Here is a 12,816-nt window from a genome sequence, read left to right as displayed (position 1 = left end):
TTTTATCATGCTATGAAGTTAAGTGAAAAATAGAAAAATGAACTGGAAGAGAACAGAACAAACATACCATGAAAGTTCCAGATAAGCATTGAGAGCCTTTCTGATGACATGACCTAAGTAGCCATTCTTCTCTGCAATGTGTTTTGCCCAGCTGTAGAAAAGAACAAACACTAAAAAATGAACAGCAGTGCTCCAGTAACGTTATCCCAGCTCACACTGACTCAAAGGACACAAAAGGATATGGGGTCACCTTCTGACTTCTTCCATAAGGCAAGCTATGGGATTTCACAGTAATTGCTGCATCAGTCTTGTAACTGTTGACTAAATGAGAATATTTTGTTCATTCATCTCCGTGTGCATACAACATCCTATGTTTTTTCTTGGCAAAATTACTTTAATTTTTTTCTTTTTTTAAAAAAAAAAACAAACAAAGTTAATAAGTGCTACAACTAATTATCTGTCTTTCTCTTGATGCAAAATACCAGTTCTACCACATCAGGAGCCTGATACTTCTTGAAAATCAAATAAACATGGTTTTGTTAGATACAACCTCTCTGAGCTGTTCCAGAAAAAAAACCACTAAAAGTACCCAGCACCTCTCAAAATCTACTGGTCATTTAAATAATACACATATTCATGTGGATCAAACTTTACTGCAGATGAACCTTTTGTTGGGTACAAGATATTTAGGACTTACGGACTTAAAATATCATCAATAATCAAAAGAATTCAATCAGAAATATATTTTCCTTTAACAAATAGTTTCATTCCTTACATTACAGCTTTTTCTGGGTCTCTAGGGAAGTTTTCCATATTTCCTGTGATGTAGTACAGAGAACACCGTAAAGTTCCTTCTACATGTCCTCCTTGGGCAGCTTTATAGAAATAGCGTGCAGCCACTGTCTGTGAAGAAAGAAGACACAATTAGCAACTCTGCATTATTAATGTTGAGTTATGTTTCCTGGGACTCATCTCATCAAATGAATTAAGAGGCAGTTGGCTAATGAGGGCAAACCAGTTTAACCACTTTTAATGTACTTGGGTGAACCGAATTCCTTTCTTCTAACTTATTAATAGTTTAGGCTGGAAAGAAGGTTTTTAAAAATGTAAATTCTGGTAACACATTGGATGTCAAACAAAGTGTCTAAATGCATTACTTACATTGAATATCAAGTAGAAAAGTGTTTAAGTGTGTAACTAACACCTGGCAGCATACAAGTCTCATGTGCACTGACAAAAGTAAAATCAGTTATTCACTAGCAGGGAGATTAATAAGGGATCCTGCAGAAAAGATCAGACAGAACAGGACTTCTACATCGGCGATGCCTGAGTGAAGGCTGGGGAGAAGTGGCAATGCTCTGTACGTCCAGCAGTGCACAACCACAGTGGCTCAAGCCTCTGAAACTGGTTTATAAAAGATAACACGGGCTGAGTAGGCAGGGCTGCAGAAGCAGGAGGGCTGAGTGACTCTCCATGTTTTGCACTCAGAAACAGTAATCTGTAATGTAAACCAAAGCAGCATAGAGCCTTAAATAATTTATTTCAGGAAATTTTTAACCATCGATATGTATTTTCTCTGAGTGAGCATGGACCTTAGAGCCTCCATCACAGCCATAATAAAGTACTTCTTTCCAATGGCTTTGGTGAATAAGGAAACCTGTGTGGGACTTATAAGTGTACACCTAAAATCAGTCCACTCCGAAATGTGTATTTTGGTCCCCGGAAAAGGAAAATGCGTTTGTCAAATGCATATGTTGGTGAGCACTGCTGCTGTTGGCAGCAGAAATGCTTGGTGTAGAATACATCCAGATTTCAGAACTCAAAAGCCACACTGGAAACATCTTTTAGCTCCAAGCACAAGGTCTGCTTGCATTTATTACAGCCTACCTCACTATGTTTGTGCTGTCAGTTGTGAACTACCTATAGAAAGCATTTTTTACAAAGTTAATTAAAAGAAAAATAACCAAAGTAGACCCTTCCTATTAGGGGAGAATAACTTTTCTCACTGACACATGCAAAATTAAATAAATGGACCGTGTCACAGGAAGACAAATCAAAACAGTGCAGTTTATTAGGACTATATTAAACAGTTATATATCAAAGCCTGGCTTGAAGGCATTTTACTGCAGTTCTGATGTTCACAGAAGCTACATGAACGTAGCATAGCTGATTGCAAGTTCAGGGAAAAGGTTCTGCTGCTTTCACCTATTGTGGAAAGCATCCTTTCCAATCTAAAACTGAGAGAAACTGAAAGGATCACACAATGTGAGAGTACACACTAGCCTGGCTGGTGTCACTGGAAGGAGGAAAGCAGGGGCAGTCCCTGGAGATAAACCTGCACCTGTTTTGTTTCTAAATTAAAGAAACACAAACACACATAAGTATGACTGAGATACCCGAGTAACCTCTCTCTCTAAGCAATCTGACTGAATCACCCTTCTGTGTGATAAAAGGTATCAAAATCTGACTCAGAGTGAATACAGCAGTCTCAAGAAAGAAGCACAAACTTCTAACCTGGGCCCATATGTAAGAAATAGTACTATTAAATATGTACTCACTTGATTTCTACCAGGTACTCCAGGGTAAATCCCATCTAAATAAAGCACACCAAGGTTGTATGATGCATCTGGATTTCCCAGTTCTTCAGCAATTAACCAGTGTTCAGCTGCTTTTCTGTAGTCTCTTTTAAAATTGTGGTAATACCATCCCAATCCATTCACTGCCTGGGGCAAGCCCTTAGGGAAAGAGAAGTCAAGTCTCAGGTCACACATTTGATTCTGCCTTGTGTCACTCTGCAATTCCAACCTGCTGCCCAACTTTGCGTGCTTTTGTGACCTTGCTTATCTAGATGTCTGGCACAAGGATCCAGCCAAAATTACACTGATCTGGGACTAAAGCATGTAAAGGTTTGCTGGCTTTTTTCATGCTATTCTTCTTTATGGCCTCATACTGAGAGCAAGGAATAAGACTCCAGTGTTGTCTTATTCTATAGAGTCTCAGCCATGTCTGCATTCAGATTTGTACTTGTTGACAAGAACAAATTGCGACTGTTTTTCACCTGTTTCCCTTGCAAAGCCAAAATGGGACATCTATTTGTGTGAACTCCAAGAACCTGGCTGACAGGATTAGCAACCCAAAAACCCACTTCTTTTAAACTAGAACATCTCCCTAAGAATAAATAGGAAGCAAAGAACACAGAACTTTATGATGCTGTTTTCAAAATGTATTTTACCATCACCATACAGATCTGCTTAAGATAGTGCTACATGCTGTTACTAAGTTGCATCTTTGCATCAATAATTATGGATCAAGAGGAGAAAAATCTTCCTGGGACAGTTTATTTTGGTTGCAATGAGTCACTGTCTCCTTCCATGAATTCGTGGATCATATGGTGGCTGTAAGTATGCCAGCAGTTCAAATTACTCTGTACCAATAAACGTGAACATGCTACTTACTCTTCTTTTACTATGTTTAATAGCAGCCGTGCCAGAACAGTGACATAAGGTAAAAGCTACCTAAAAAATCTCAGTGCACAAATACAAGTTATTTGCTTGCTACTGTTGGCTTCTACACTGCCCAGTCTCCTTCTGTAATCTCTGTAGAAAGAACTGCATACTACTGGCATTTATAAAGGCCCTCTGGAAAAGGACTCCTTTTCCTTTCAGATCTGAACAGTGTTGCTGGCTTACCCATTAAAATGCAAAAGGAGTTAAACTTTTCAATAATTACGGTGTTATTTTTGTATAGAAAATGAACCAGAGCATAAAAACCTAAGTAGCTGGGTTCAAGGAGAGTAAGGAAATTGCTGTCTCTAGGATGCTTCCTGGAATCTGTTCCTCGGATCCTGAGTCAAGGGAATTTTGATCATACTGTGAAAACCACTCAGTTTATTCAAGCCTTTCCCAAACAGGCAGTAGAACAGGTAGTCTCTCCTGTTTCAAAGGAACAATAGAATTCTTTTCTGAAGAATTCTGGCACATTTCTTTTCTGAGGGTGGTCAGCAGTGAAATCCTATTGTCATTGTCAGTAATTTAACCTAGTTCTGGTTCTAGAGCTAGGAAGGTACTCAAGGTCTGGGTACTCGTTTATTTTTATACTAAGGACAAAATCATGGCCTGGGTAATCCGACTCTACTAGATCATTAAATGGAAGGAGGCTCCTCTTCTCTGTGATGCCTGTCAATGTTTCCCCCTGTTGTGGAAAAAACAGAAGGCTTTGGGACATCCATGTCTTCTCCTTGAAGTAGAGAAGAGCTGGCCAGAGACAGCACATACTTTTTCCAGTCACCAGCATCCCCTGGAGGAGTTATAACTCTAAGCAGAAAGAACTAGCCATAAACCACCACAGCTCAGGAGTGATAGGACAGGAAGGCACCATTCTTCTGCATTCAGCTCTTGTGCTGCAGGAATGCACCATCACCCAGTGCAGAGTGCGGCAGTACAATCCAAACCTCCGTCTTTACTCTTTTTCATTCACATTACAACTTAAAAGTCGTTCTGTTATTATAGCAAAGCCTGCTGGCATGGATTTTCAAAGACAGCAGTTCTCTCTGCCTGACTCTGGAGAGATCACAATGTCAAAAGCTCAAGCCTGGCAGGCACTCCTATGAAAAAAGATACCTAGTATGGTCTAGAAGAAAATGCTTAGGAACATGAGGCAAAAACATAGTCCTGGATCAACTATTCACTCTGTAAGTCGCTTAACTATTATCAAGTTCCAAAAGATCAAAGTGCAGACAATTCTTTTTCTTCCATAAGAATTTTGGCTGATTTTGAGTGGTCTAGTCTCCCACTATGGGGAAATAAGGCTTCCACCATTTATGGTGAAGACACTGGGAGAAGCAACTTTTTTTTTTTTTAAACACAGAAATATGACAATATGCATTTTATATAAATCCAAGTTCATTATTATTAGCACCTGGTACAGGACATTTACAATAAAATATTTATTACATTTTACCTTGGCTGCTGCTTTCTTCATCAATTCCAAAGCAAGTTTTGTATTCTTTTTCACACCTTGGCCCTAGGAAATAGATATGTGAAACAAACATTGTTTACAAATACAGAATACAGGCTGATAAAAATTCACATATACACACTCAAAATGCATGTTAACATTGATACTATTGTTTACTAGGTGTTATTCAGCTTTAAACAGCTACAACAAAAAAAGCAGCTTTGTGCTCACCCTTCATTCACAGCTTTACAGAATCTCAATGATTCAGTCTAGGAAAAATTATTTCACCAGTCAGTACAAGTAATTTTTATGGGTAAATAATATCACAGATCTTTAATTTTCATCAACTAAGGAAGAATGAAGAGCATTCAAAGGTGCATAGCTTGTTCACCATATGGCAATGAGTATCAGCTCTCAGCTTTCCTGAAAAAGAATGCCAGAGTGCCTCCAGAGGAAACACACAGATGTTATGCTGATGCTGTCCATATAAATTAATTCCAGACATGGGTCAAACAGACTATGGGTACTCAAAATTAACACAAGCAAAACTCAAGAAATCATTTTGTAGAGAAGAGCCCTCCATTGTCAAAGGAATGAGATGAAGACCTAACAGTTCTTCACTAATATCTCCAACCTTTAGTACTGTTGAATGTCTTATGGGTGACACCACTTAGCTGATACAACTTATTTGACCCAGGTGGGGTTATGTCTGAGTTTAGCCTCTGCTGTCTACCGCTTCTAGCGGGGAAAAAACTAACTGCATGCAGACTATTTAATTCCTACTCAGAAAAAAACATTCCCTGAGATCTAATAAAGGGCATTCTAAGAAAGGATCGAACTTTTACCTACATCTCTACACCAAGGCCTATGCCTATGAACCGGTTAGGTTTCTGAGGTGACAAGCCATTAGGCTTGTGAAAAATTAGGATCCACAGTTTAGGTAGTATTTTGATCCTGAATCTGGCTAGGAACAAGGTCACTAAACTGTTTTTAACTGCTCTTTGTAAAATTGTTGTGCATATCTGGTAAAAAACAACATTAGCTTCATAACTATTGACTGATTTTCAGAGTAAATCTAAAAGCACTTTTAGACACTTTCACAGTGTGTCACTGCAGATAACTTACAAACATCCATGTCATAGGAATGACTTTTTTTGAAGTGAAAATATGAAACATGACTTACCTTAAATAACACAATGGCATAATCATATATTAACACTGGATCTTCTGTTTCTGTTGCACCCTTTGCATACCATTCTATTGCAGCTTCAGGATTTTTTGCCACTCCTTGTTGGCCCCAAAACAGCATCTGAGCCAATCGTTGCTAAAGAAAACAACATAAGCATTAATGTTATAAATGCTAATATTGAAACTGGAATTGCAGGACCAGACTTTTGCAGGCTTAAAGGGATTTTAAATATGTGAAGAAACTAGTTATACACCCTCAACAATTTGAAAACAATTGGTTATCAGGAATATTCAGAGGGCTTCCCAGTGCTGAAATGTGCTGATACTAAATCTACAGTGGGGTTATTTTTTACAGTTGTCAGTACCACAAAAGGCTGTCTTGATTTAAGTGCAGAGATAAGTCATAAAGGTAGATTTGATGCATGCAAATGGCTCAGTATTACAACATATTGCTGCTGGTCTCAGATCAGCAGCAACAACCACACCATGTCAAATACAAACCCAGGGAAAATGATCAGAGAGGGAGGTTGATAAATCTTGGCAAATCTTCCCTTTTGCCTTGCATCATGGTTATAGCTTTTTGCATGGTCACTTGATATTATCAGACAGAAACATGGTAACTAGTTCAAGCTCATAAAAAAGAAGCATTTCTAGGTGGAAGGAGAAAATGTCTGTCCACTTCACTCTCCTCCACAACTTTCCTATATAGTCTATAGGTGTACATACATGATGTGTGTATAAAACCAAGAAAGGGGAAATGTATTACTTTATACCTGTGCAGCTGCATTTCCTCTTGTTGCTTCATGTTTCAACCACATAAAGACATCACCATTTTCTTTTGTTTGAGCTTTTAGCTGTTCATCATCCATCAGCCTTATAGTTTCAACAAAAGCCTGAAGAGTAGGTGAACAGAAAAAAAATTATTACACAATGAATTCATATACCTGCCACCAAAATGAAAATGTTACCCATTTCCCGTTTATCCCTAAAAATTTGTGATCAGTTCTGGGGTTTAAAATTCTCACCATCCCTCTGCTGGCCAGTGCATTAAGAACCATCCTTACATCCAGTGTACAAACCATTTACTGCTTCATTACAGTACAAAACTGTAAGTGCACTCTACACTGGAAAGATATGCCAAGGTGTCAAGAACTGAACACCCACCACCACCACCTTTGTAGTTTTAAATGCACTTAATAATGGCAAAGAAGTGATTTTAAGTCCTTTAAAACTTTTTAGTTTCTATTGAAACCTCTCTTAAAAGATAAAAACAAGGTTGGCAGAAAGCTTGATGAAGACCTGCCCTACAGCACTCTTATCTAAGTGTCTGTCTGCTGATTTTTTAGTTCTTCAGCAATCAAAATCTCTCTATTTTTTTTACAATAATCATTATTTCTGGTAAGCCAGGATCCTAGTACTGGCCTACCCTGAGTATTCTCTACAGACAAAGGTGTGTTACCTTCTATTTAGCAGCTCATTCTAAAATCATTTTACTGTGGTTTATCTGATCAGATAGCTATTTAACAGCCAAATCTTTACATTTTATTGTAGAAAAGGTATAAGTATGGAGAGGATAATTCATCTTTTGCATGAACTACATGATGTCTAGCTATTGAAACAGCAGATCAGTTGCTTAATAAACACATCCAATTATTTTAATAATTAAAAATCACAGTGAGGAATTAGGGCCCAGGAATAAGACTTAGACTTTATTGAAAGATAAGTAGTTGGACAATTCTGAGGATTTGAGCCTACCTTTGATTTGGTTTCCCCTTGTTAAAAAATGGAGTAATGATACCTACAAATAACTTGAGGGATTTTGTAACAACCATAGAATCATAGAATGGTTTGGGTTGGAAGGGACCTTTAAAGATCATTTAGTCCAACACCCTTGCCATGGGCAGTGACATCAATCAGATTAGCTAATATTTGTAAATCAAGACAAAAATGTTCTGGCCACGCAATTAATATTAATATAGGAAAAGTAATTTCCACAGAAAACAAATTCAGATACACTTAGAACTCTTTTACCTGTTCCCCTTTTATAGTGTGTTGATCCAATGATGTCTTTATTGCAATATTACTGTAATAAGCATATGACAGCTCCAAATCAAGTGGATAGTTATTGATGCCTTGGTAATGTTTATAGCCAAGATTCATCACAGCAAGTCTCTCATTCCCTTGAGCGCCAACTAAACTATACAGCAGTCCCTGGCAAATATCAACAGACATAAACAAGAGTGAATTCACTGCATACCTCACAAGTTCAGCACTTTGGTGGAGATTTACAGGGAACAGAGCATTCATACTTGTAGCTGATATACTAGCTATACCATGTAAACACAGTTATAGAATCAAGCACAGCCCTAAAGTAGTTAAATGTCTTCTATCTGTATGGAAAGATTTCAAAGAAAAACTAGACTCTAAATATTTTCCAAGTATTGCACTTATTCTGCCACCACTAAGTGTGCAGCAATTTTTAGTGGCACTTTATTACAGGGTTAATTATACTCTGACACTTTTTATACTCAGCAGTGACTTAACTGGTCTCACTGATGTCAACTGGAGCTTTCACATTGAATTCAGTGGAAATGTATGGAAGTTAACAAACAGCACTTGAAAATCTTGCCCTAAGGATCTGACAGGATTAGAAGGACTTGTGGCTGACGAGGTTTCAGCACAAAGCTCCCCTGAGATACACGTTAATTGGTGCTAGAAATAAGTCTAGGTACCGCACATTTGCCAAAAGCATTTTTGGTACCACTATTATTTTTCACCTGCACAGAAATAAAAACAGTGGTGTCCCTGGTGCTGGATATTAAATTATTTCCTACACTATCTGAAGCAGATCCAATAATGAAATGACTTAGTTTCCATAATTAGAACTAAGTATACTCCATAATTAGGGTATAAAAAAGGCTCCTGTCTAAGGTTTCTTGTGTTTGAGAAACCAGAGTGAGCTTGGTCTCAGATTGGCCTCTCAGGGGTTCTTCTGATTTGGTATCCTGTAACTGCATTAGGCAGATCTGCTATTCTTTTATGAGCATTTTAGATTAAACTATTATATCACAATTAAGAATCTGTAGGCAATTTCAGAATAGCCCCTCTTCTAGTGACATATAAACACTTCTAGTGACATATAAACACCTCCCCTTTATTTGACCTTGCAATGGAATTGCACGGAAACATTTCAATTATTTGCAACCTGCCTAAAAGGTCAGGAATTCACAAGCTCTGCAGCTGCTCAGCTGAAGCATGGTCATTTTTTTTCCAAAACAAAACTGTTCTACTTTGGATACCTTTAATCATTTGACCACGTTATACTCAGCGAGACATATTTGCACACTGTAAAACGGAACTTCTTTCCTGACTGTACTATGCAACCTTTCCAATTTAGTAGATTTGCCTGACGTGAGACTTTTTTCATACCCATCTACAAATGGCTGTGGGTGACTTGAGGGTTATTACTTCATCCTACCTCCTCAATGACTGGGAAAAGCAGTATGTTCCATGCTGTTCACTTTACCACCATTTTTAAGTCTTACTAAGTCATTGATTTCCTTGTTCTGGATGAGCAGGATAAAGATTCCCACCATAAAGACTTCACTGCCATCGGGCTGTTTAGGAGTAGCTGTACTGGGGAATCCCTTCAACCATGGCCTGGATCTGGATGCCATTTCACATTTTTTTAATTCAGTTGATCATAAATTCACCCCACTTATAAACTGCCTTTAAAGTTAATTAATTTCACAGACATAACCAAACATATTAAACATACTACCTTTGTACGATCCATAGATACACCAAGCCCAGTTTCAAATATAACTGCAAGGAAATAGGAAGCCTTATGGTATCCACAACAACTGGAATCCACCAAGAGAGGGACAGAGGAGCCCATATTGCTAAGGCCCTCGGTGCTGGACAGACCCTTTGCAACCTTCTCAAATATCCTCCGGCCAACTTCTAGAACTGTATCAATTCCATCTTCTAACACCAAAAAATAAAAGATAGGATGCACAGTTATTGCAAGAGTTAAAATCAGGAATTTATTTCCCCTCCTTCATTTAATGAGACCCAGACATATTCTGTTATTTCTTATGCTGAATGGCATTCTCCATGCGGACAACCAAAATTCCTAGAGATACAAGGTACTACTGAACAGTAAGGGTGAATAAAAATCCAAAAGACCATCTCAAAGTAACTAAACACTAAAAACATAAGGATATCTCTATTTCCTTCTACGTAATAAGTCATTATTCATTTACAGCAGAACATATAAGCCACATGGAACTCCTTTACTAAGTTAGCTGATATGAAAAGAAATTATAAAACATGAACTTTAGTCAAAGCATACTAATTTATACGACATATATTGTGGACTTCTTTAAGAACAATAAAATAAAATATGATTACCATCTGGAGCACTGAAATCCATCTCTTGTAGCAGTTTGAACAAAGTGTGGTACTTTTCCCTGAACTCTTTTCCCCACATAAAGGCATCACACTTGGATTTTTCTCCATATTTATGAATCAGCTCCAAATAATAGTTTTCATAGTAACCTAGAGGAAATAACATATTTAAGACATGAAAGCTGACTTGGCTGGTCTTTAGAACAACCTTCTGGTAGCAAAAAAGATGTTTCTAGGGTAGGCTATAAATTCATGTTAAAGATGAGGACATCCTTAACACAAAGCAGTGCTAAAAACTCATACAGCTATCACGGGCTGCTTACAAATACATAAGATTTTTTTCTACTCTCTTCCATATTCCGGTCACAATTCTAATTGGAAACATAAGCTAGTTTTCAGTACACATCTGAGCTATATTAGTCTTCTTTTGCTGAAGTGGCTGCTTTGGAATAAACCTGTCAGTTACTGCACATTAGGCAAGTATGGCAGAGACATTCTAGCAAAAACCACCCATTTTTGGGAAAGGGCTTAAAATACATGTGGCTTTAGGGACATTTGGCAATGAAATGGAAGAAAGGCAACTGAATAGCTTACATGTAAGCTTGAAAGTGTGTCTTTGTCCCTTTATGCACCTTTCCTATGAAAGAAGAAATATCAAGAACATAATTTAAGTTTTTACTCCATGGCACAAAAGTCTTTCCAGGGACAAAACCACAGTTTTAGCTGCCAGTAACAAGGCTAAACTCTTCAAATTGCCTTTTTTCTTGTTATGGAAGAATTTAAGTTTACTTTTGATAATTGTTATCCAGATTCTAGTAAAAGGAAAGAAAACAGGTCTACAAAGATGACAGTTTTTATAGATCAACACTTACAATTTCTTTGCGCTTCTTCGCCTTGCCTTACAAGATATCTGTACTCATAAACTATTTCTTGAATGTCCATACATCTCTCATAGTAGAGTTCAATTTGTTCCACTGTTTCTTTGTCATGAAGAGAGTTAGAAATCTATAAAAAGGCAAATGATGGATAAATGGCATCTACATATCTGTTTCTGTCTATGCTTGGCTAGAAGGAAGTGTTGTAGGCAAATAACAATAGGAAACAGATTGCTTGCTACAATCAGCTTATCTGTCACATCATGTTAATGGTCCAGAAAACCTGATGCTGGCCATAATAGACTATGACTTTAAACAGTCAGCATAATCCAAGAAACCATGGATGAACTTCCAAAATTGACCAAGCCTATGTAACTTTTAGCACTGATTTCAACAAAACCATAAATTAATCAAATGTGTTCAATACTGTATCAACAAAAACTCTGGGAAACAAAGCAATGTTGAAAATAAGTTAAAAATAGAATTAGGAACGTTGCTTTACATTCTCACTTCCAGAAGTCTTAACTTTTAGCATTTGAAGTGGTAACTAACATGCCTAGATTTCAACAGAAAATGATGATATTTTGCCTGTATATTCCCAAGTACTATTATACTTCTGTCCTGGTTTCAGCTGGGATACAGTTAATTTTCTTCATAGAAGCTGGTATGAGGCTGTGTTTTGGATTTGGGATGAAAATAATATTGATAACGTATTGATGTTTTTAGTTGTTGCTAAGCAGTTAAGGACTGTCCAGCTTCTCGTGCTGTCCTGCCAGCGAGCAGGCTGGGGGTGCACGGGAAGCTGGGAGGGGACACAGCCAGGACAGCTGACCCGGGCTGGCCAAAGGGATATTACATACCATATGACATCATGCTTGGTATATAAAACTGGGGGGGGGGGAAGGTCAGTGAGCGGCTGTGTGGTGCTTAGTTGCTGGCTGAGGTTAAACCACGACAGCTTCATAGCAAGTTTATCATGTGGTAAGAGCTTCAGCTGAAAAAAAAAAAATAATTCAGCCATAGCTGGCTGCTAATATTTAAACATTTACAACTACTACTTTTGTTTACCTGTTCTGTTTCCAACACATTGAGACGATAGTATTTCACAGGTCCAAAGAACGCTTCAATACCATTTACATATCCACTGCCTCCAAGAACAAAGTATCCAGCAGTGTCATCATAATAGAAATCTTCCCTAAAACTTGAGAACATGAAAAAGAAGTAAGCTGGCTATCATGAGATACTATGAAAAAGGAATTCGCATCTCAGAATTCCCAGCCATAACTGACAGCCTTAAACTCATTACCAGTATTTTTTATTTTTCTCATCTGTTTACTCTCAAAATCTACTCTGCAATTTAGTGTGATAAATTTAACAAATCCTTTGT

The 12,816-nt window shown here is 37.7% G+C and overlaps 1 protein-coding gene across 1 annotated transcript in view; it reads right to left on the bottom strand.

Moving 5' to 3' along the window:
- The window catches only part of SEL1L3 (SEL1L family member 3), a gene marked incomplete at both ends in the record, with an annotated part of 37,164 nt that overhangs the window by 9,718 nt on the left and 14,630 nt on the right, over nucleotides 1-12,816 (bottom strand). Inside the window, 11 exons of the mRNA XM_081998972.1 lie at nucleotides 68-151; nucleotides 776-903; nucleotides 2,559-2,735; nucleotides 4,960-5,022; nucleotides 6,140-6,280; nucleotides 6,918-7,037; nucleotides 8,176-8,355; nucleotides 9,926-10,131; nucleotides 10,558-10,704; nucleotides 11,427-11,559; nucleotides 12,498-12,630. Coding sequence (XP_081855098.1) covers nucleotides 68-151; nucleotides 776-903; nucleotides 2,559-2,735; nucleotides 4,960-5,022; nucleotides 6,140-6,280; nucleotides 6,918-7,037; nucleotides 8,176-8,355; nucleotides 9,926-10,131; nucleotides 10,558-10,704; nucleotides 11,427-11,559; nucleotides 12,498-12,630 — 1,512 coding nt within the window. The remainder of the gene's footprint in view (nucleotides 1-67; nucleotides 152-775; nucleotides 904-2,558; nucleotides 2,736-4,959; nucleotides 5,023-6,139; nucleotides 6,281-6,917; nucleotides 7,038-8,175; nucleotides 8,356-9,925; nucleotides 10,132-10,557; nucleotides 10,705-11,426; nucleotides 11,560-12,497; nucleotides 12,631-12,816) is intronic.

This window comes from Phaethon aethereus, assembly GCF_964289735.1.
Source record: "Phaethon aethereus genome assembly, chromosome: 4".
Taxonomy (NCBI): domain Eukaryota; kingdom Metazoa; phylum Chordata; class Aves; order Phaethontiformes; family Phaethontidae; genus Phaethon; species Phaethon aethereus.
The sequence above is the reverse complement of the archived record's forward strand: the minus strand, read 5'-3'. Positions and strand labels throughout refer to the sequence as shown.